Source organism: Pollachius pollachius, assembly GCF_949987615.1.
Source record: "Pollachius pollachius genome assembly, chromosome: 7".
Taxonomy (NCBI): domain Eukaryota; kingdom Metazoa; phylum Chordata; class Actinopteri; order Gadiformes; family Gadidae; genus Pollachius; species Pollachius pollachius.
The window spans coordinates 26761991-26782746 of NC_136940.1; the positions used below are offsets into that span (position 1 = coordinate 26761991).

A 20756-nucleotide genomic window follows, 5' to 3' on the forward strand; every position below is an offset into this window, starting at 1 on the left:
CCCTCTAGCCAAGAGGAGCCATACACACAGAGGATAGACTAATGACTAAAGGGTAGGTGTCCTTGCCTCCTAAACAGGCTGTTTATCCGCAGCCGAACAGATCATCTCCCGGAAAGTGTTTGTGGGTGTGAATTTGTTTGACATGAAGTATGAACTCTGGCAATGACCTCCCGCCTGTGAAATACACAGACTGCAGCTACTCCACGCTCTGGCCTTTTAAGGCACACAACCTCTCGACTGTTTTCATTCCTTCCTCTTCTCTCCATGTGTCCTCCTCTGTCCGTCTTCCTAATCCCTTTCCCTCAGCTGTGATTTCTAGTCAATGCCTCCGACGAGCTCAGACCCTCCTCCACACAACGTTATCATTAGGGTCAAGCTTTGGACACACAGGTGTGTCCATGCTGGGGCGTACCTATCATCTAGGGCTGTCGAGTTCTGGCCGATTGATCGATTGGTTGGTCGATATGCACTCAATAGTTGATAATTAATCTGCATCCACATAATTGGGCATTTTATACTTTTACATTCACGTCTCCACATTTCAACATACAGAATGTATCCACAAACAAGCTTCAAATGTTGACCAGCATCTATTAAGTCAGTGGCTCGTTAAGAAGCAGCCTTCTGCCTCTGAACTGTCACTGAGTCGGACCACGGGTGGACCTGAAACCCACAAACTTCTGTAAACACCACTAATGTGATATTTATGCTAGCAGGGAGAGTAGGAGGCACTGTGGCCGATTCATCTAGAGATAACATGCAGATATTTTTTATCTTATTTCACGATTGATTGGCCGTAGCATCTTCTACCAAGATGTTCTTTGGTTGATAAGCCCTACTTTAGTCCCATGCAGAGAGAGCTTCCCCTTCACTTCACACTTTATTTCCCAACTCGCCCGGTGCCTTTCAGCTATCCCACATCTTAAGTTCCCATGTTTGAGGTTGATGTCACCATTCGTACCTCCTGGCAGGAAATGCCTAGTTCGATCTGATTTTTCCAGTCTCCCTATTAAATTGCTGACGGTAAGACAGTGATGGAGAGGGGTCAAACAGTCAGAAAGAAGGCCAGAATGCCTGTGGTCTGGCTGCTTCGGTTCTGGCTTGTGCAGAACTGTTACATCAGGGGGACTCGTCACATGCATGTCTGTGCAAGAATCTCATTGCATCATACATATTTCCTGTCTAGCAGAACAGAGTGTTTTTGTCCTGGTAGTGCTATGTCAGGGGCTGTGTGTGTGTGTGTGTGTGTGTGTGTGTGTGTGTGTGTGTGTGTGTGTGTGTGTGTGTGTGTGTGTGTGTGTGTGTGTGTGTGTGTGTGTATAGAGAGAGCGGGTGTGCATGTGGGTGTTCATTCAAGTAGTTCTAAATGGCCTATTAAAAGTCTGGATATAGCCCAGGCTTTGAAACACTTTAGAGCTCAAGCAAGGTATCCAGAGCAAGAGGAAAAAGGGAAGGTAAGGAGAGGAAGGGAATGCAGAAGGGTGTACTGGATTGACATTGGGGGTTTAGGGAGAGAAGTAGGAGGAAGAGAAATAAATCCTGGCCAGCTGAGGCCAAAAGGAACGTTTGGCTGTGGCTTGCGGCTTGTGGAAAAATGTTTGTCCACACACAAAACTACCGTTCCCGAAGCATCATGGCTCAGACTGCACTACAATGGTGCCCACATGACAGAACTCATAAAATGATTTAACGAGGCCATGTGCCACATAGAAAACATAAGGAATGACTCATTTTGTGCGTGGGATGTGAGAATAAATGCTTTGGTTTCAACTTTCATTGTTGGTGAATGACATGCATGGGACAACCATTGGTCAAATATAATAGTCGAAAATAAATTTGCCTGCCAAAAATGTGTTTCATATTCACTCTGCATTACATCACAGCGATAGCTAAATTGCATCAGCTCTCAAAGTGGCCTTTTGGCCTATGTCAAATAACTCTTCAGTGAGAAAGCGGAGGAGAAACAGTGGGCCTATTCACTGGGCTCACTGTACACCTCAGCAGCCCATCACCGATGTGTGAACCGCAACGAGTCATAAACTAACTCAACAGGTTCACATTATTTGGCCAATGGCTTCAGGCCATTCCAGCTGAAAAACAACCAGTGCCTTCAACCCACAGCCTGAGCGGACCACTGCAGATGGACACATCATCTTAGCATGATGTCACACATCGCCCACAGGTCATCATCAATACTAAATCAATTACTGGGAGGAGCCCCCCCGACCCTCAGGCTCACGCAGGGTAACAAGTGGGCTTGATGTGTGACTGGAACGTGTGGGACTCCTCTGGAATGCTTATTTCACACAGTATTATGATTATAAGGGAAGATTTATCAGTTAAATGAATCCAGCAGAGACACCCTAAACCTGGGAAGAGCGTCAACCGGCAACCATGTCGTGAATCACAATCACGAGCTAGCTTGTGTGTGCAGTGTCTCCAATGGTATCTGAAAATTCACACACAACTACTAATTATTTCAGGGTTACGGGAGGACAGAAAGAGAATAGTGATATAACGATATTGCAACATGGAGCTAAGAGAGTGAGACGGGTAGATCATGGGAGAAAGGGCGAGTGCTGATCAACAGGTATCAGAGCTATAGATAGGATGAGGTACCATAGCCGGCTGGCCAGCAGGGGGCACTGCAGTTCCCATGGGTAAGTAAAACAGCACCGACAAGGTAAAACCACCGACTTATTTAAATGTGCAGGTGTTATTTTATTCTCAACTGTGATTTTATCATATATGTGATACTATTAGCATGGGACGATTACGGCAAATACCTAATTGACTATAAAGTAAGCCTATCTAAAGTATTTTATTTTTCCATCTAGGGCAGTTGTATTCACTGACAGCCGCACTGACAGGACGACGTCAACAGGAGAGCCATTTTTACCGCAAAGTATCAAAAGCTATAAATCCAGTCATAAATAAGTATGCCTGCTTAATAATATGTCCTCCCTGAAGCAGTGTTTCCCACAGAATTTTGTGAAACTGTGGAGGGAACCCGGTCCTTAGCAGGGTCCGGGGGCATGCTCCCCCGGAAGAAAATTTGGTACCTTTTAACCTGGAATGCATCAATCTGGTGCACTTTGAGAGGAAAATTAAGACTTGTGTGACTGTGTGCTATTTTCTGGAATAATGCGGAGACACTGGGTCACATAACATGGAAGCTATTGAAGAATAAGTTAATAAGAATAAGTCCATCCAAAGAGCACATTCTCTCTTGTTATGCAGGAAAACCGCCAATCTGGCAACCCCACTGTCAGCGTAGAGCCGAGCAAGTTTTAAAATATTTTCTAGACAAGGCTATATTTCCACCTTTTAATACCGCTGTTGATTTATTTTTTAAATAATTGATTGTATTGTTTTTTTAAATATCTGTATTCACTGCATGATCATATCACTGTATATCTTTACCGCCATGCGAGCCGCAAATAGAGGCTTGGCGAGCCGCATGTGGCTTGCGAGCCGCGCAATGAGTAAGGCTGATCTAGGGGATAGGTTCATAAAACATAAAATGGAGTTGAGGAAAACAGGGAGGGAGAGAAAGAGAAAAGAGACAGAGAAAGGAGAGGGGAAGGAGTGAGATGGATAGGTCTTGGTGGGGGCTGATATTGAGGTCAGCCTCAGCAGCCAACCTCCTGCCTCTATCCTCTAATGAACCCATCCCTCCTAGTGGGTGACCTTCAGAGGCCGGTCCAAACCCCCCAGGGGTCCATATGGGAACATCAACCACACAGCACCAGTCAACTCCATGGTAGCTGCTGCCTTGAAGAACACCAACCTGCTGGGAGGACTTCTAAATAATGGGACACTTGATTATCACACCGCTAAATGTCACCATACTCCCTATCATCGCATTACCACCTGCTTTAAACAAGATGACGCCACAGCCTGATGTGGTAAAGAAAGGCTGTATAAGCGCGTGTGCAAATAACCAGAGATAGACTACACAGATAAATGTGTTTGACGATCAACTCATAACCATGTTGCCATGTTATATGTAAAACATATAACATACACTATATTTTCTGCATTGCATCCTATAAGCTTTGGCCCTTCAGATGATTGCACATTGGCCGATCTGAAGCAGAGCTGATGGGAAGCAGATCATCTTTTAGTCGGTCCCATGTTAATCACTGAGCCTTTCTCACTGGATGCCCGGTTGGTGCAGACGCACCTCTGAGCTTCAGCTTCTATACAACTATCTGTCTGCTTTATTGGCCCACTAATTCCACTTTTGAAACTGTATGTAAAGAACTCACAAAAAAAATTTAAAATAAAAAAATTGGCAAAATATTATGCAGTAGTTAATCAAAGAATGTGTAGAAAATGTGTGGCTACAGATGGAGAGCATCCGTGTAGCTCCAGAGCCAACAACACCAATGTTAACTCCTTCTTTAACCTTGTAATGACAACACATACCACAGATGGACTGGAGGGGAGGGTTGTCCTGATATGTCTTTGGGAGACAATGGGCGTTTCAGCAGAGAATAATTATGAGATTGTTTTGGCAATGTACATCTGGCAGAAAACACCAACTATGTCCTTTCTCTGTTGTCTGGGAGTGAATGCGCTAATGTGCAGCTCCCTCTGGTAGCGCTGATGTCAGACCCTGGAGGGAGCTCTTCCCTGTTTTGGCATGACGTGCGGAAACATCCAGTGTCTTTGCAGCAGAGGCCTGCAGACTCTCTGTGAGCAGAGATCTTTGGTCTTAAGCAGTCGGATTTACCTTCCACCAACTAAACAGGGGCCTCGGAGGCCCCTCACCTGTTCAGAGGTCAAGCCTAGCGGCAGCTGCCCTGCCTCCTGATGAGGTCATCAAACTGCTGAGCATGCAGTCCTTATCTGCATTTAAGGGGCAGACTAAAGATTTGATCATAGAGCGTAACAAGGACCGCCCCCTTTTTGAAAGGCTCTGGTTCCAGAAGAACATTTTCCATTCGTTTTCTCCATATACTTTTCATTTCAATTATAAAAAAAGTTTTAAGCATGGAACCATGCTAATTATCCGTCAAGCTAGTCGTGACCATAAAACATTTGATACGGGGCAAAGAATTAATTGTAAATTGGTCGAGTTCAGTGGCAGCAGTTATCGACTTTCACGGGTGCATTAAAGTTTCCATGGTAACAGCGAGCTCCACCAATCAAAGACGTTGTGTAGTGCTTTTAAATGACATCGCGAATAAAATATGTTTTTCTAAAACTAGAAGTTAACTTCTTCAACTTGTGGCTACTACAGGAGCATATACCATAGTTTCAATATACTTTGGATGGTTCCGACATTATAGATGATAATCAAAACCATTATGCAGAACATGAATGGGACTTTAACTTCCGGAACCACACACTCTCTTTAGTGGATATTCAGACCATAGTACAAATAATTTAAGAGGAGGTGCTAACAATAGGTATATTTGGATGCCAAGTTGTTGGCCTAAGAGGTCTTTGGAGACGGGGCCTCTAGCATCGTGCTGCTTGAGAGGTTTGTGCATCATAAAAGTTAGTTTGGCCTGACATTCCGGCTTGGGGACTTTCCATAATTCTAGACACTTTGGGTAGACCACATAATGAACCTTTGGATTTAGTAGGATTAAAAGTATTGTCTTTAAAAGCTTAAGAATTGGTTTTAGCTACTGTATCTAGTATTTTGCTAAACTGAAATTGTATAAAGATATATACTGCATTCAGCCATTTCCTAGATTTGACAAACAAATTTTTCGTAAACAGTATAGCATTGAAAAGGATTATTGTGAGGCCAACTCCATTGTTTGCAGCAGCGGGGGCCTTATGACCAGTTAAGCCTATCATCTTACAGGCTTAAGCCTTTGTTGTACGAGTTAGATTTGTGCCCCTTTGGATAATCAGACCTTGTGTTTTTGGGGGACTGTCACATCACACTTCAGTTGAGGATTACTTGCTCTGGCAAATACATGTAGATAAGTAATTTGACTGAAAATGGATTATGTATTTGCATGAACTACCTTTTTTCTTAAGGCCTGAGCTGTACAGGTACAAAATCCAGAGCGGGAAGACCAAGAATTATAATAATCATCCCGAGTGTTACCTGAAAAAAGCCTATTCCACAACAGGGCCCAATTCATTGTAAAATATTTATTTTTGGCCCTGAGCATGCTCCGAAACACCTACTTTCTTATTAACGTCATTGTTTGATTATCAGTGGACCGATAATTAAAAGAGCCAACTCGAATTTGCATAATTGTCATACATATCATCGAATTCTAGAAGCACACCTTGTAGTTGTTCACAACCTTACATTTCCATTTAGTCAATTGACTTCAGAGAAGCCATTCCATTAATTACTACTTGCAAACTAAAAAGGTGTTAGTAAAGGCCGCTTTTTAGGTCTTATTGCTGCACTATATGTTTAAGACAAAACCAATTTGGATGGCTGTTTTATTCACCTGGAGAATATCGGATGCAACTCTTTTCATGGAGTCCTGCCAAAACCAAATACCAACAATTGACCTTAAAGCCCATTTTGATGCTTTAATGGCACATTACGTGGTAAAAGCTTCCAAGCGGAATGTCCCCATAATGTCAGGTAGCACGCTGTAGGTCATGATTATACTCTCCAAGAGCCTCGCTACTCCCCACAACACCACCTGTTTCCAAGCTGTTCTCCAGGTGTCTGTGTGGCTCTCCGTTTTCTGTATGCTATTAGTTATTGTGATACCGATGCTTCCTAGAATGGACAAGAGCCCCAGATTGAGATCTCCCACATTGTTATAGGCAGAGACAGCAGTATCAGAAACATCCTGTTAATCTCATCCCAGTTCCTTACCTAGCCTGAGTTAGCCAAAGCAAACACTGGGGGTATTTCTGTGGCAAATGGGGCCTTGGAATGGAAGCCGTCTCCCTAATTGACTGAGGCATGGTATTACTTACGTATTCTCAAAGTCATCATAACACCGACCTGGCATGCTATAATACTCCCAGGTTAAATTAGGCCCACTGGCTGCCAATATAAATGTGTGGTTTGGCAAGGTGTTTGTTGGATTAACAATGCACACTGTTTTTATTCATAGAAGGGTCCAAGGATAAAGTTATTGTTTAAAACTTTAAACAGGTCCTTCTGTTGACCTTATAATTATAATTCAGATTCCTTCTATTGAAGCTGGATTGGAAACAATGTCTCTTGAATATAATGCAGTTCTGTTGTTAAGGTCCTTATTTATTAAATTAAAGAGGACACATACAGAGAGTACACAATATAAGTACACAATTATCAAATGGTATTGATAGGCATAAATGACCATTTAGATCAATGACTGGGAGAAGGTTCAATTTAATTTGAACTTGAGGCACCATGAGCCGTCAGTATTAACCTGCTGTATCAGGGATTAGCAGGGCGAGAGCAGACTCGCTCATTATCTAGACCTTTGTCAATCTAATTCCTCCAAATGTGTGCAGCACCAAGACTCTGCTAGTTTGTGTAACGTTCAAAATATTGAACGTTAGTGTAGGAGCCTGCCAGCGCTGCAGTTTAAAGCGGCTGGTAGATTTACTCTTGGTTGGTTGGCCACCACATGGGGTTGTGTGTACCTCACAGATCAGCTGCCTTCCCAACGAGGGCCAAGGTAACAAGAGAAACAAGAGAGGCTGTTCAAAAGTGTCTCCCACCATACAAACAACCGATGTATACAAAGCGTGTATTACTGCCTGGATGCAGAAAACGTAAAAGCAGAGTCCAAGAGACCGGACCAACACGTATGCCTGGGGGTCATACTTTGCAGATGTACAATTTTTTGATTTACAATGTTTTACAGGATTCCTCGAAGGAATGGCAACATGATGCACACACCTGGCACATAAGCACAAATTTCATAGATGCAAGATGGAGTGATCGAGTCAAGATAAAGTGTTTATAGCTGCTGCTGATAGACCATTCAGCAATCAAGAGGGAGGAGATCCAAGTAGCAGCTTGTTGTACGGTGATGCTATATGGTGGTCACCAGAGAGTGAGACTTACTAGGAGTTATGAGCCTAGTACTGCAGCAACAGGAAATCCTTCCCGTTCGGTCTTTCAGGGTGAGGGGCAATTAGGATACCCATGAAGCAGACCATGGCAATGGTTAGGCTGCCAATGGTTAACTCAACCACCCATAAAATTACCTCATAGACCAATGAGTCCTGATGGCCCTTTGCAGAAAACAAGGTCGGTTCAGACAGAGCAGATCAAGGGAATATTAACGCTTCCAGTTAAACATGTTGCAATAGGTGTAGGTTTCAACAAGAACCACAATCGCCAACCAGCCGCACTTTCCTTGAAAGGTAAAGTATATAAGATGGACCCACTGTTAAAATGGGTACTGCATCAGGAGTACAATACTGTGTGAGCGGTGTCAGCCCCCCACTCCTCCCAGAGCCGAGCTCAAGCAGGTTTCAGGTTGAGGACACCGAGCAAACGCAAGTGCAAGAAAAGACAAGCGCATTATGTTTTGAGACGAGTGCCGATTTTTCTATTTTGACATGACAAGCGATAACGAGACCTACACGGTAAGTTGATCAGCTAAGATATACGTTTGAAAAAATATACATAATGCAAATTATAAAACAGCTCATTTGGTGTCAGTCAGGAAACCTTCTTGGCTGTAAGTGGTCTACGCAATCTTCCAAATGGAACCCCAAGATGTACCCCTGTTTAAGCACAGCTCTGGTCATGGAGCTTTTAGAAAGAGGCTTTTTTAGGTTGGGTTGGTTCCGGTGCAATCCTAGTTTAATCAGTTTGTTTGCTTGCTTGCTTCCATGGCAGCAGCATGCTGTGTCTTGTCTGCCAATTTGTTTCATATCTGGCAACCCGGGGTACTGTGAGAATAGAGATTCATAACACACAGGCCAAAACAAAAACAAACGTTCGACCCAGAACGGAAATTTCAGAAGGAGAGCACGCTGGCTGTAGCATTGTTGAAGGAGAATCCTGTATTTCAGCATTTGATGGTCATTCTATGATTCAGTACAGTACATCTGCTCCTGTAGCTCCTAAAATAGCCTATAAAACGCTTAAGGAAGATAGGGTTCAACAGGTTAGATGTTCCTCTTGGATACATACATGCATGGATACCGTATGTGCTTACACAGGTTTTTGTTGATCTGCCTTGAGTGTCAAACTCAATATCCTGCACACATGAAGTAGTCTGCTGGTGAATACACAAGATTATCAAACAATGGATCACTGAAATCATAAATGTTAGCAGACTTTAGTGAGCATCTTTATCAGCTCTTGCACATTGGCTGCGTCGTACTTTTCATGAAGTTATTAAAAATAATATAGAATTAAATTAAATTTCGTTCTTATTTCATGGGCAGCCAACCATTGAAGGTGGCCTGGTTTTAAAAGAAACTGGTGTACAGCCTGAGCGCTGTAAACGCTGGAACATAGCAGGTTCCTGATGGTGTTGATTCTTTTAAAGCCATTGTCCCCCTCCACTTTGACCATGTGCCACATTGTTGATTTTTTTGTCCTTGTAGTCAACATAAAATAAACAATTGTAGATTATGAAACAAGTATAACTCAATAACAGGCACATAAAAGACAGACTCGTTTCAGGCTGATTCATCCTGAACTCCAAATAGAAAATAACCTATGGCCACTTGTATCCCTGAAACCTGAAGTCCTTCACAGAAGAGTAAATTGATAGAGTTGCCTATATACTCTCCTTTGTTGTGTGTTTATGTACACACGTGTGGTTTAATTGCACATGCGCCTTTTGGTGAGCTGGGACTGGTGTGCGTGAGAAGTAATCAAAGTAATTAGAGGGTGAGGGCAATATTGGTCTGGGTTTTCTGCAGGAGAGTGGGTGGAGAGCGTGGAGCTGGTAACAGTAGAAACCCAAAGGCCACAGAGCAAGCTAGGCCGACACAGAGCATGACTGCTCGGCATATTGATGGAGTAATGAGAGGAAACGTGTTGATGCGTGGGATCTGTTTTGTCTGGCTCAATTAAAAGATAATAGAGTACTTGACAGATCAACTTGACATACATGTCAGGATCATCAATCCGGATCCGGATCATTGAATGAGTCATAAAGCACTGAATCATTCTCTTAAGTCCACAATAAAAACTGGAGTTGGGGCGGACTCACTCAGGATATGTTTACTCCTTTGTTTTTACTCAACCGACTTCAAACTACATACATTCACCTCCTGTGTTTTGTCTGGCTAGAGTTAGCTGACGAGCTAAAGGAAGCAGGATGTTTTGGTGCCATTAGTGAGCTCCCATGCTGGACCACAGCCCAAAATGTTAATACAACCCAGAGAGGAGAGGGCCTGCCATTGTGCCTCACTTTCAGACATTAACACACACATACATAATACATAATTGCGGTGACTCATTAAAACTTGTATTGTCAGGTTACTTTGTTGCTGGTAGAGCCCAACCTAGAATATTCCACCTAAATATTCCATCAGTGTTTCAAAAGGACTCAACTGAGCTATAACTCAATTTAGACAAACGGCAAGAGGCTGTCAGTGTGTGTGTGCCTGTGTGCATGTGTGTGTTGAAACAAGGAAATCATCAAGACATCAGCAACGCCGCACATAAGAACTAAGCAGTGAGAGGAGCAGCATACAGGTTTCTGCTTGTAGCATTCCAACCAGCCCCTCACTATGCTCCTCAGACCTCTCTCTACCGGCGCCGGCCCACAGACGTCATCCTCCCTGTGAACCACCGGGCAGCAGATAAGCAACGCAGCTGCATCGATTCTGGCTTAGAATGACTACAAGTGAGGAATAAATCAACACATTCTCACTCAAAGATTCTAAGAGGAAGAGCCCAGCGCAGCCTGAGGGGACACAGAGGACTGCTTCTGTTCTGGTCCTTAGAGAGGGAGAACAGGCTGCAGCCACATGCATGGTAAGAGGGGAGCTGGTGATAGATAGAGAGACCGATAAATAGGCAGGTTCTGATGCCCCAGGAGGATGTCCATCATACAACACAACAGAGGAACACACACTCCATCAATGATAAAGCTGTTGCTTAATGTTGTATAGCTTAACTAAATGAATGCTCCCTCAGAAAATATTGCATTTAAATATCTGTTAGTGTCTCAGACAATAAAGATAATGAAAGACTTGACCCACCCTCACACACACACCCCCACCCAATTATTAAAGCACCTAGGGGAAGAGCAAGCCCCAGCTGATGCCAAGCTACAAACACAATGACACAATGACAGGGGAAGCAAGAAAGCAGATAGAACAAAGCAGTGTAACACGAGAGAAAGTGAACCTGAAGTAGGAAGTGACGGGGGAGAAGCAGGGAGAGGTAGAGATGAGATCAGGAGGATGGAGGTCACCACACTGCGGTGGGGCGGGCAGCACAGTGTGAAATAACCACACTATTGGATTACAATGACTGGTGAGGGAGGAGGGGGTGTTGCATGGTGGTGAGCAGGAGGGGAGTGATGGATTCTCTTCATTAAGTGTGTCGTGTTCAAGAGGCAGCAAAAAAACCTCAAGCTTCAAACTGTAGCTTATTTCAGCCAGGCTACAGCACTCTGCGAGCTACATCCTAGCTATGACTCCAAGCCAGTCCAGGCCAATATAAAAGAGTTAGTTACAGCGCCACACAAGATAGCCCGACCGATATATCGGCGCACCGATATTATTGATGGGCCGATATTGGGCATTTTCCAAACTATCGGCATCGGCCGATTAATTAACATTTAAAAAAAAAATAATAAAAGAAAAATCTTTTTCTTTTTTTGGTTATTGTGTTTTTGTTCAAAGGACTTTGAGATTCATATCTTAAGTTTGTATTTTTAGACATTTTATTTATCCGAACTTTAAAGAAATTTTGATTTTGACTTTTCTGTTGTGACAATAAAACAATAAAATGAAGTTTATTTTTAAACTGCATTACCTTATTATTTTAGTGAGGACTCATAAATAACTACAAATAACCATTGTTACGGAAATCTGTTAATGTTTTGTTACGCGTTTCTGGAATTTCTTTTTTAAATATATATCGCCGATATATCGGAATATCGGATTTTTAAATCACCAAATATTTGTATCGTATCAGCCCTAAAAATCCTTTATCGGTCGGCTCTACGAGATACAATCGCTTCTACTCCCAATCTCATTTCAAGCAAATATATATATATATATATAAGTGTTTCAATTCTAAAAGGCAAAAGAAAATAAAAAAGTCTCAAACATTTCCTGGAATACAGGAGGGAACTTCTTGTTTAAAAATAAAATAGGTGCATGAGCAGAAGAGATTTCCGGTCAACCAGCTTTTCATAAATTAATAATTGAATGGTATTTCATTTTGATGAAATTCCCCTCCCACATATAAGCACATCTAGGCCATCATTCCAAGCAATAAGGACTTAATATGCCCATACCCCTGTGCATTACTCTCCTATCTCTCTCCGTGGCCCAATTACATGTCAGACATAAGAAATGTAAGTCCCATCCATCAAGCCAGCATCATTGTTGTTCGGAAGACTGGTAACTGGAAGCCCGGGTTTCTCAATGACCCAACGACAGTAGCACTAGCTCCATAGCCCTTAAATGTGCAGAGTAGAAATCATTGGCTAATATCGTATATCTAAAGAGGTTAATGATTAGCCTAAGAGATAGCTTAAGACTCAAGGAAAGCAAAGTGCAAGGGCTGCAGTCCATGCCATTAATAAGAGTGTTGGTTTGTATAAAATAAGTTTGACTGCAGTCAATTTCGAATGAAAATGGCAAGTCGTTAACTTCCAATGGCTATAAAAAATTAAAGTATTGAGTGAAAAATAAGCTTATAAATAACTAAAGTTAATTGTCTCATTTTCGTTGTCATTTTTCCTTCAATCAATTTAACAATTCCAATCATGCATTCCAATAACAATCTAGCTGTATGAAAAGGGGTTAATCAAAAAAAAAATAGAAAAAAAGGTTAATCTAATCATTAACCTTTTGCTCTTTAAGGCACTTATAGTTTAGGATGAGGTCATGAGTGCATGAGCGCATGACCACACAGGCGTGGTTTCTCTATTGTGAATCATTAAGTGAACCGCAGCCTTCATACAACAACTACATGAGATGGTATCAGAATTAACAGGAATCCACTCAGCAAACATAACCAAATGTTGCTTTTTTGAATAGCCACTTAATTGCAAACTTAACTAACCTCTAGGAAAAATTAAAATAATAATAGGATGCTAAATCCAAAGTCATCAACTGGCGAATTTGACCAATTAAGCTGTAATATAACTGTCTGTTCCTAGTTGAAGTATGGCCATATATATAAATAAACACACACATATTGAAATAGCAACCAATAAGAAGAAAATACAGTGAGAGAAATGTTTCCATTTATTTTCTAGAGCACTTCCGTAAGGCTTCCTTCTCCCTGAAAACACATAAAACTGCGTGGCAACAAGCAAAGAAACATCTGTCGGACATTCCATGACACCATCATGTCCACTCCCTTCCAGGCAGTCTCCAAAAGGTCCTCACTAATCTACACCAGTGATTGTGCAGTAGCTACATTTCAGCTTTATGTTGAGGGCAAGTCATTTTGTAAAATAAGAAGAGGAACAGTGGATAGGTATAAGGAAAAATGAATTGAATAGGCAACTGACGGAGCAGAGGATATAACACCTCTTTACTGTTTCCCAGAGGCCAGGGTGGAGGAGACATCAGGACAAAGCGGGAGGCATGACTTCATCCGTTAAAGGAGGACTAGGAGCTAGCAGGATCTGTCACTGATCTAACTAGTCCTGTACTTTAGTCAAACTTCAGTGATACACATGACGTTGGTGTTTGTATTAGTTATAGTAGGGAATGGGTTCACCTAGTGAATGTTGAAGGTGAAGGTTCTTTGAACATCCCTTAGGCACCGACAGAGATATATTGTTGTTTCTCTTCGGACTAATGTCGCTTTGGATAAAAGCATCTTCTAAACACCCTAAATGTAAATGTAAATGCAAAATCTGTTTCAGGATTCAGATCTTGTAAAGAGCATAACCTGTTGAATAAAGTATTCCTTGTCAGGTTTACCTGTAAATGACAGGTTACAGGTATTTACTGGAGGTATTTCCAGTAAATACCTGTAAATATCACCAAGTAAATACGTCATTTACTAGATTACGTAAAAGTTAGAGACCCCAGGTTGTGGACCAGTACTCACCGCGTCCTTCTCCCCGGGTCGGTCCATGGTCTCCCCGGTCCGGGCCATGGTCTCCCCGGTCCGGCCCATGGTCTCCCCGGGTCTGTCTATGTTCTCCCCGGGCGGGTCCATGTTGCTCAGCTTCCTCTTGTTCCTATTCTCGCTCTGCTTCATTTCGCGCCGCAGGACACGGGCGATGGACACGTTGATAGCACAACTTGTGGTTCAGCACGACTTGTTGACTCCTCGCCACAGGTTAACTGGTCAGCGGGACCAGTACCAGTGGTTTAATCTGGAAGGTTCTCCCCGCCAGTCACCCATTCCTGGTCCGCGGGAAGCCTGGTCCGGATGGCGGGCTGAAGGCTGTCAATCACCCGCTGCTCCTCACGAGCTGCCGCTAGTCCGGGTTCAGAGGAACAGACTGAGCGACAGACCTGGTGCTCAGAGGGACAGACCTGGTGCTCAGAGGGACAGACCTACTGCTCAGGTCCTCCTCGGGTTCAGGTCCTCCTCCTGAGGGGACAGACCTAGTGCTCAGGTCCTCCTGGCGGCTCCAAGGTGAGCTTCATGTGATCAGGTCTTCATGTGATCAGTTCTTTATGTGATCAGGTCTTCATGGTGGACCCCCACCGTGTTGTTATCCATGGAGTCACTTGCTTAAGAACCGAAGCCGCGGCGTGTTAGCTGGTTAGCGTTAGCGTCCCGTGTTGTTAGCTAGTTACCGTTAGCGGCTAGCCGGCTAGTCTCCTCGCTACCTGCCTCCTCTGAAAGGTGTCACCTCCAAAGTGTACATTCCGCGACATGACACACGCGAAACAGACCCGCCGTCATCTGCCTGATGGACGTGTGCAGATCAACCGGCCGCCTGGGTCCTCTTCGGCTGGACCTTCATGTTTGCTGGCGGCTCAGATGTGACATGAGTTGAGTCTGGTGCAGAAATGAACCAGCAGGCGGCTCACACTACACAGTCCGCCCCGCTTCCTGAACCCCTACCCCCTACACTCAGCGCACACCACACAGCCCCGCGACCTGAGTCGGATCCCTCGGTTCAACCACAACCAGCTTCTCATCCCAGTCAAACCACAGCCACCTGTCTAGTGTTATGTTTTATTTATTCACTTATAAAATTCGAGTTGTAAATGACTGCCCTAGGTCAATGATCGGGAAGAGCCCTTTGCCTTCAATCTTAGTATGTTGGTGTGTGCTGCCGCCTTCTGTTGGAAGTTAGGAAACACAATAAGTTCAGACCAAAAGATAGGTCCATGCAAAATAAATATAACAAAATATTAGTAATTGAGAAATAGTGAGAAGGAGGTCATCGTTTTATTGCAAAATATGTTTACACAAAAACATTTTAGGATACCACATGCATGAAATAAACTAGGCCACAATTGAAAGACCCAGATTTACAGCCACAAAAACTTGCATTAGTTTACACTCCCTTGTGTACATACATACATACATACATACATACATACATACATACATACATACATACATACATACATACATACATACATACATACATACATACATACATACATACATACATCTAAAATGGCTCACAGTGAAGCAGATTACAGACAGGTTTTTGGATTATTGTAAATGACACACGATATGCATTTGAAGTCACCCAATTTGACAACACTTTGGTTCATTTATTTGTTTAATATGCTTAATGGTTGTGCTTTAAGGGTTACAAACTGTAATCACTTTAGACATTGTGCCACCTACTTCTATTAAATAAATACTCTAAGAAAGAAAGTTATCATAATGGTTGAAAATGTTGTCCAAGTTATTTCTGAGGAGCAAAGACATTTGAAATATGTGTCTCAGCAGCTAGACAGCAACTGGAGACGTTATTGCACTGTAACCCATAAAATGCATGTTATGTGAATATTAGCAATATAACAATTCATGCACTAAAAGCAACAAGCTATTTAACATATATTTAGCCAAAGCAAACTGGACTCACACTGTGTCCTTTAAAATATTTCAGATTGTCTTTTATCTAATGATTGTCAGAAATGCTAACAGGGACATGTACTTTAAATGTAAAAATGCAGAAATAATTCAAGTTGAACTGGCTTTCAAAAGTTACAAAATAATAATAATCAATGTATAAAAGGGTCATACTTGAGTTTGGACTATTTTCACAACTATATTTTTACTATAAATCGTTGATAAAATAAAACATTGTACCACTTGGACCATTTTAAAAATATCAAATCCCTTTTCTAATTTCACAAACGAAAGGCAAATAAGTTATCAAACAAATCTACATGGGTGCTTTCCTCTTCTCTTTAGTAGTCTAAAATAAACTGCTGCTTTCCATTAATTGTCCTCATAATTATGTCAAATCCTTTATTTTAACTTAAACGCAGTGAAAGCAAACAGCAGTTTACCTTGAATATGTTCCAATGTTTATGAATACATGTTTTGGCATTTAAGCAGAATAAAAGGTTGGCCCGGTCTCTAATTTTGTAAAAAATAATTATAACAATTATCAGAAAGAATTAGCTCTGTAAATTACCTTGAGCCAAATATTATCAGGCGTTAACCTTATCTGTAGCTTTCATAATAGGCAAAAAAATTATAATTTGTTTTGTTAAACAATATGGCTTTTTCCTGTTAGATGATCTAACCACATGCAGCTATTATATACACTATCAAACATTAGCATTATTATAAATCACTACCTCAAATGGAAGCACTTTGGTTTTGGTTTTTCAAAGCTCTATCACCATATTCTAAAATGTTAATCCCAGCTGAGATCAGACAGAAATCTCAAAGAAAGGAGAACAACCATTGTACTGTGGATCCTTAATAAAAGCCCTTAATGATCAACTCCACTGTACACAAATAAGACACAGCCCTTAGGAGATCGACATTCATCCACAGTTATAAATCAGCCTCTGACATCACACTCATTCACCTCATCACTCCAACACTGTTCCCCAAGACAACTCAAGAGATCCATGAGGACCTATTCCTGGTTGTGTTCCTAAAGAAGACCACGGTTTTTGTTGCAGGATTGGAACCTCGGCCAGGAAGGAAGTCTGAACAGCATGTTGGTGGTGGGTCTGTCCCAGGCAGCCTCCGCAGGACCCCTCAACAGCTGGCCAGCTGGAGTGTGGCGGGACGTCGGGCCTTCAAGACACCCCAATCAGGAGAGAGAGTGAGCTCACAGAAGCGTCCTGAGTTTTGACCTGGGTGGAGCAGACAGAGACAGCAGGTTCTAAACATTGCTCTGAACACTGCTCTGAACAGAGATGATGACAGAGTTTTGCTGAGATCCTATTCAGCCAAACTATATCATTATTTCTGTGGGTAGTACTTCAGAACAATAACAGGCAATAATACGAGATGGAGGAAATAGAAAAACAAGACACACGGAGCCAGCGGGCCGTACCTTTCCCCGCAGGGGGGTGGGGGGAGGAGCAGGAGGGAGGGGGGCAGAGAGAGGGGGAGAACGTGGCTTGGGAGGAAGGAGAGAGGCGGAGGGAGCAGATCTTGCGCTCATTCTCCTGGGAGGACGGCCAGGATGGAAGGAGGGAGAGGAGGATGAAGGGTAGGAGAGTATAGAGGAGCCCAAGCAAGTGAAGAGGGTAGAGATGAAGGTCAAAGGAGAGAATTAGCAGAACATAAAGAGCCATCAACCATCTAACCATCTTCTTCTGTTTTCTTGAAGAACAATCACACTGCCTCTAGAAAATGAACATCAGAGTCCTTACCTGTAGGTTAGTCTTGGCCTTCTTCAAGACGTCCCTGGTTCTTGACACTGCAAGCACATAAACAAAGAGAGGTTCATCTTTGACAGCTGCGACTCTTTAACTCAACGGAGACATGAAGAGACCAGCTGCATGGATGGCATCATGTTAATGTCGCTCAAATGTCATGTCAATGTTTTATCTGGATTGCGAATGAAAGAGAAAGAATTGGAAAAGTGGAAAAACAGACAAATAAGGAGGGGGAGAGAGAAAGAGAGAACTATTGTATATGCAGTCCAAACCATGGCTCGGAAAAAAAGAGTTTGAGATAATTGAACGCTTACATACTTTTGAATGGAACAAATGCATTAGCCATGGTAGTGACAGACAATCGTCTATAAGAGGCAGACAGTCACACACACACGCACGCACACACAAAATGTATGTTGAGGGCGTTGAGAGAATAACCTTGCTGCAGTGTACTTGTAAGCCTTACACAGATACAGTGCGTCTTGGCCTGGTATATCTCCAGGAAGGAGCAGACCAGGCTGAATATGGATATAGGATGGTCTGTTCAGCACTACGGGATGGACCTCCGCTTGGATCTCCAGCCCAACAATCAGATCCAACAAAGCATTTAGAAGAACAAGACAGAGACGGAAAGCACGGTGTGGAGACGAAGAGTCAGCGGGGCAGGAGCCTGGGGGAGTCAACGGGGGAGGAGCCTGGGGGAGTCAACGGGTGAGGAGCCTGGGGGAGTCAACGGGTGAGAGGAGCCTGGGGGAGTCAACGGGGGAGGAGCCTGGGGGGGTCAACGGGTGAGGAGCCTGGGGGAGTCAACGGGTGAGGAGCCTGGGGGGTCAGCGGGGGAGGAGCCTGGGGGAGTCAACGGGTGAGGAGCCTGGGGGGTCAGCGGGTGAGAGGAGCCTGGGGGAGTCAACGGGTGAGGAGCCTGGGGGAGTCAACGGGTGAGGAGCCTGGGGGAGTCAGCGGGTGAGGAGCCGGGGGGAGTCAGCGGGTGAGAGGAGCCTGGGGGAGTCAACGGGGGAGGAGCCTGGGGGAGTCAACGGGTGAGGAGCCTGGGGGAGTCAGCGGGTGAGGAGCCTGGGGGAGTCAACGGGTGAGGAGCCTGGGGGAGTCAACGGGTGAGGAGCCTGGGGGAGTCAACGGGTGAGGAGCCTGGGGGGGTCAGCGGGTGAGGAGCCTGGGGGAGTCAGCGGGTGAGGAGCCTGGGGGAGTCAGCGGGTGAGGAGCCTGGGGGAGTCAGCGGGTGAGGAGCCGGGGGGGTCAGCGGGTGAGGGCAGCCTGGGGGAGTCAGCGGGTGAGGAGCCGGGGGGGTCAGCGGGTGAGGGCAGCCTGGGGGAGTCAGCGGGTGAGAGGAGCCGGGGGGAGTCAACGGGTGAGGAGCCTGGGGGAGTCAACGGGTGAGGAGCCTGGGGGGCCAGCGGGTGAGAGGAGCCGGGGGGAGTCAACGGGTGAGGAGCCTGGGGGAGTCAACGGGTGAGAGGAGCCTGGGGGAGTCAACGGGGGAGGAGCCTGGGGGGGTCAACGGGTGAGGAGCCTGGGGGAGTCAACGGGTGAGGAGCCTGGGGGAGTCAACGGGTGAGGGCAGCCTGGGGGAGTCAGCGGGTGAGGGCAGCCGGGGGGGTCAGCGGGTGAGGAGCCGGGGGGAGTCAGCGGGTGAGGAGCCGGGGGGAGTCAGCGGGTGAGGAGCCGGGGATGACTCACGCTGGCTGACGATGAAGGTCTCCATGTTGTCCTGGTCGCGGCTGCAGCTCCTCAGACGCTCCTTGGCGTCCCGGAGCGCCTCCTCCTGCTCCGAGAGCTTCACCCGGAGCGCCCCCAGCTCCTCCTTCTGCTGGACACACGCACACACACACGCGCGCACACGCACACACACACACGCGCACACACACACACACACACACACACACACACACACACACAACCACACGCACACACACACACACACGTTGTAGGACAGTACTGCATGATATGGATATCATGGTCATGTGCCAAATATATTTCTCAAGAGCCACCTTGCAGTTATGTTTTACAGATGAGTTGATGTACTATTGTATAATCTTAAATGAGCGCACATATGCTGCACTGAACTCAGTGCATGTGTTTTATTTAGCAACAGATGTTGCTAAATGTTTAGTAACACCCACAAACCCTGTCCTCAAAGGTACCTCTGAACCCATTCATTGTGTGTATTGCTGTATTTCTATGTACATTTTAGTGTTTGTGGTATAGATATTGCATTTCCTCACACAACAGTTCTCTCACTAATGGTATCCCTTCAGGGAGCACCGACGGCATGTTGAGGGTATACACTGTGCTCTGTACCTGCTTGGTGCTGTCAGAGCTGGGCAGAGCAGCTCTCCAGAACATCCTGAGCAGAGAGTGGGCCTCCTGAAGGATCTGTGCCAGGGTCTGGGTGTTGGTTAGCAGCGCTCTGACCGAGCCCGTATCTACGGCCTGAGAGGGAGAGGAGGTCTGGGCGTTAACAGGACCCGGCTCGGGGACCAGGAGAACACAGCCTCACACCAACCAAAGGATAACACCTTTTGGTGGCTTTGTTCCTTAACTTCGTATGGTTTTTGAATGATGTGATTGTTATACTCATGTTTTATATCCCCATGCTAGGGAAAGGTTGTTGGAGTTTATACTTATGATTGCACACGTTTGCCGGTCCTTTCAGTGCGTGTTCCCCCTGGCTGAACTCACCCGGTCGCTGAGCGGGCCGGGGCGGGTCAGCGCCTCCAGGGTGGACTCCGTGCTGCGCAGCAAGGCGCTGCCCTCCAGAACCTGCTGCTGCAGGGCCTTGAAGTCGTCCACATGGCCGACCATGTGGCGGCCGTGGGGGCTGGCGAAGGAGCCGTCAGGGGCCTGGCCCTGCAGAGTACCTGGAG

General features: G+C 44.8%; 2 protein-coding genes across 5 annotated transcripts in view; both read right to left on the reverse strand.

Annotated features, from left to right (window-relative positions):
• mast2 (microtubule associated serine/threonine kinase 2) overlaps positions 1 to 15051 on the reverse strand; it is a 105416-nt gene extending 90365 nt beyond the window's left edge. For all 4 annotated transcript variants that reach the window (XM_079740095.1, XM_079740092.1, XM_079740091.1 and 1 more), the window contains exon 1: positions 14153 to 15051. In XM_079740095.1, coding sequence (XP_079596221.1) covers positions 14153 to 14305 — 153 coding nt within the window. In that variant the 5' untranslated portion in view covers positions 14306 to 15051. The remainder of the gene's footprint in view (positions 1 to 14152) is intronic.
• Positions 15052 to 15458: 407 nt separating this feature from the next.
• The window catches only part of pde4dip (phosphodiesterase 4D interacting protein), a gene marked incomplete at its 5' end in the record, with an annotated part of 11929 nt that continues 6631 nt past the window's right edge, over positions 15459 to 20756 (reverse strand). The window contains 5 exons of the mRNA XM_079740082.1: positions 15459 to 17340; positions 17866 to 17912; positions 19570 to 19699; positions 20191 to 20322; positions 20572 to 20750. Coding sequence (XP_079596208.1) covers positions 17284 to 17340; positions 17866 to 17912; positions 19570 to 19699; positions 20191 to 20322; positions 20572 to 20750 — 545 coding nt within the window. The 3' untranslated portion in view covers positions 15459 to 17283. The remainder of the gene's footprint in view (positions 17341 to 17865; positions 17913 to 19569; positions 19700 to 20190; positions 20323 to 20571; positions 20751 to 20756) is intronic.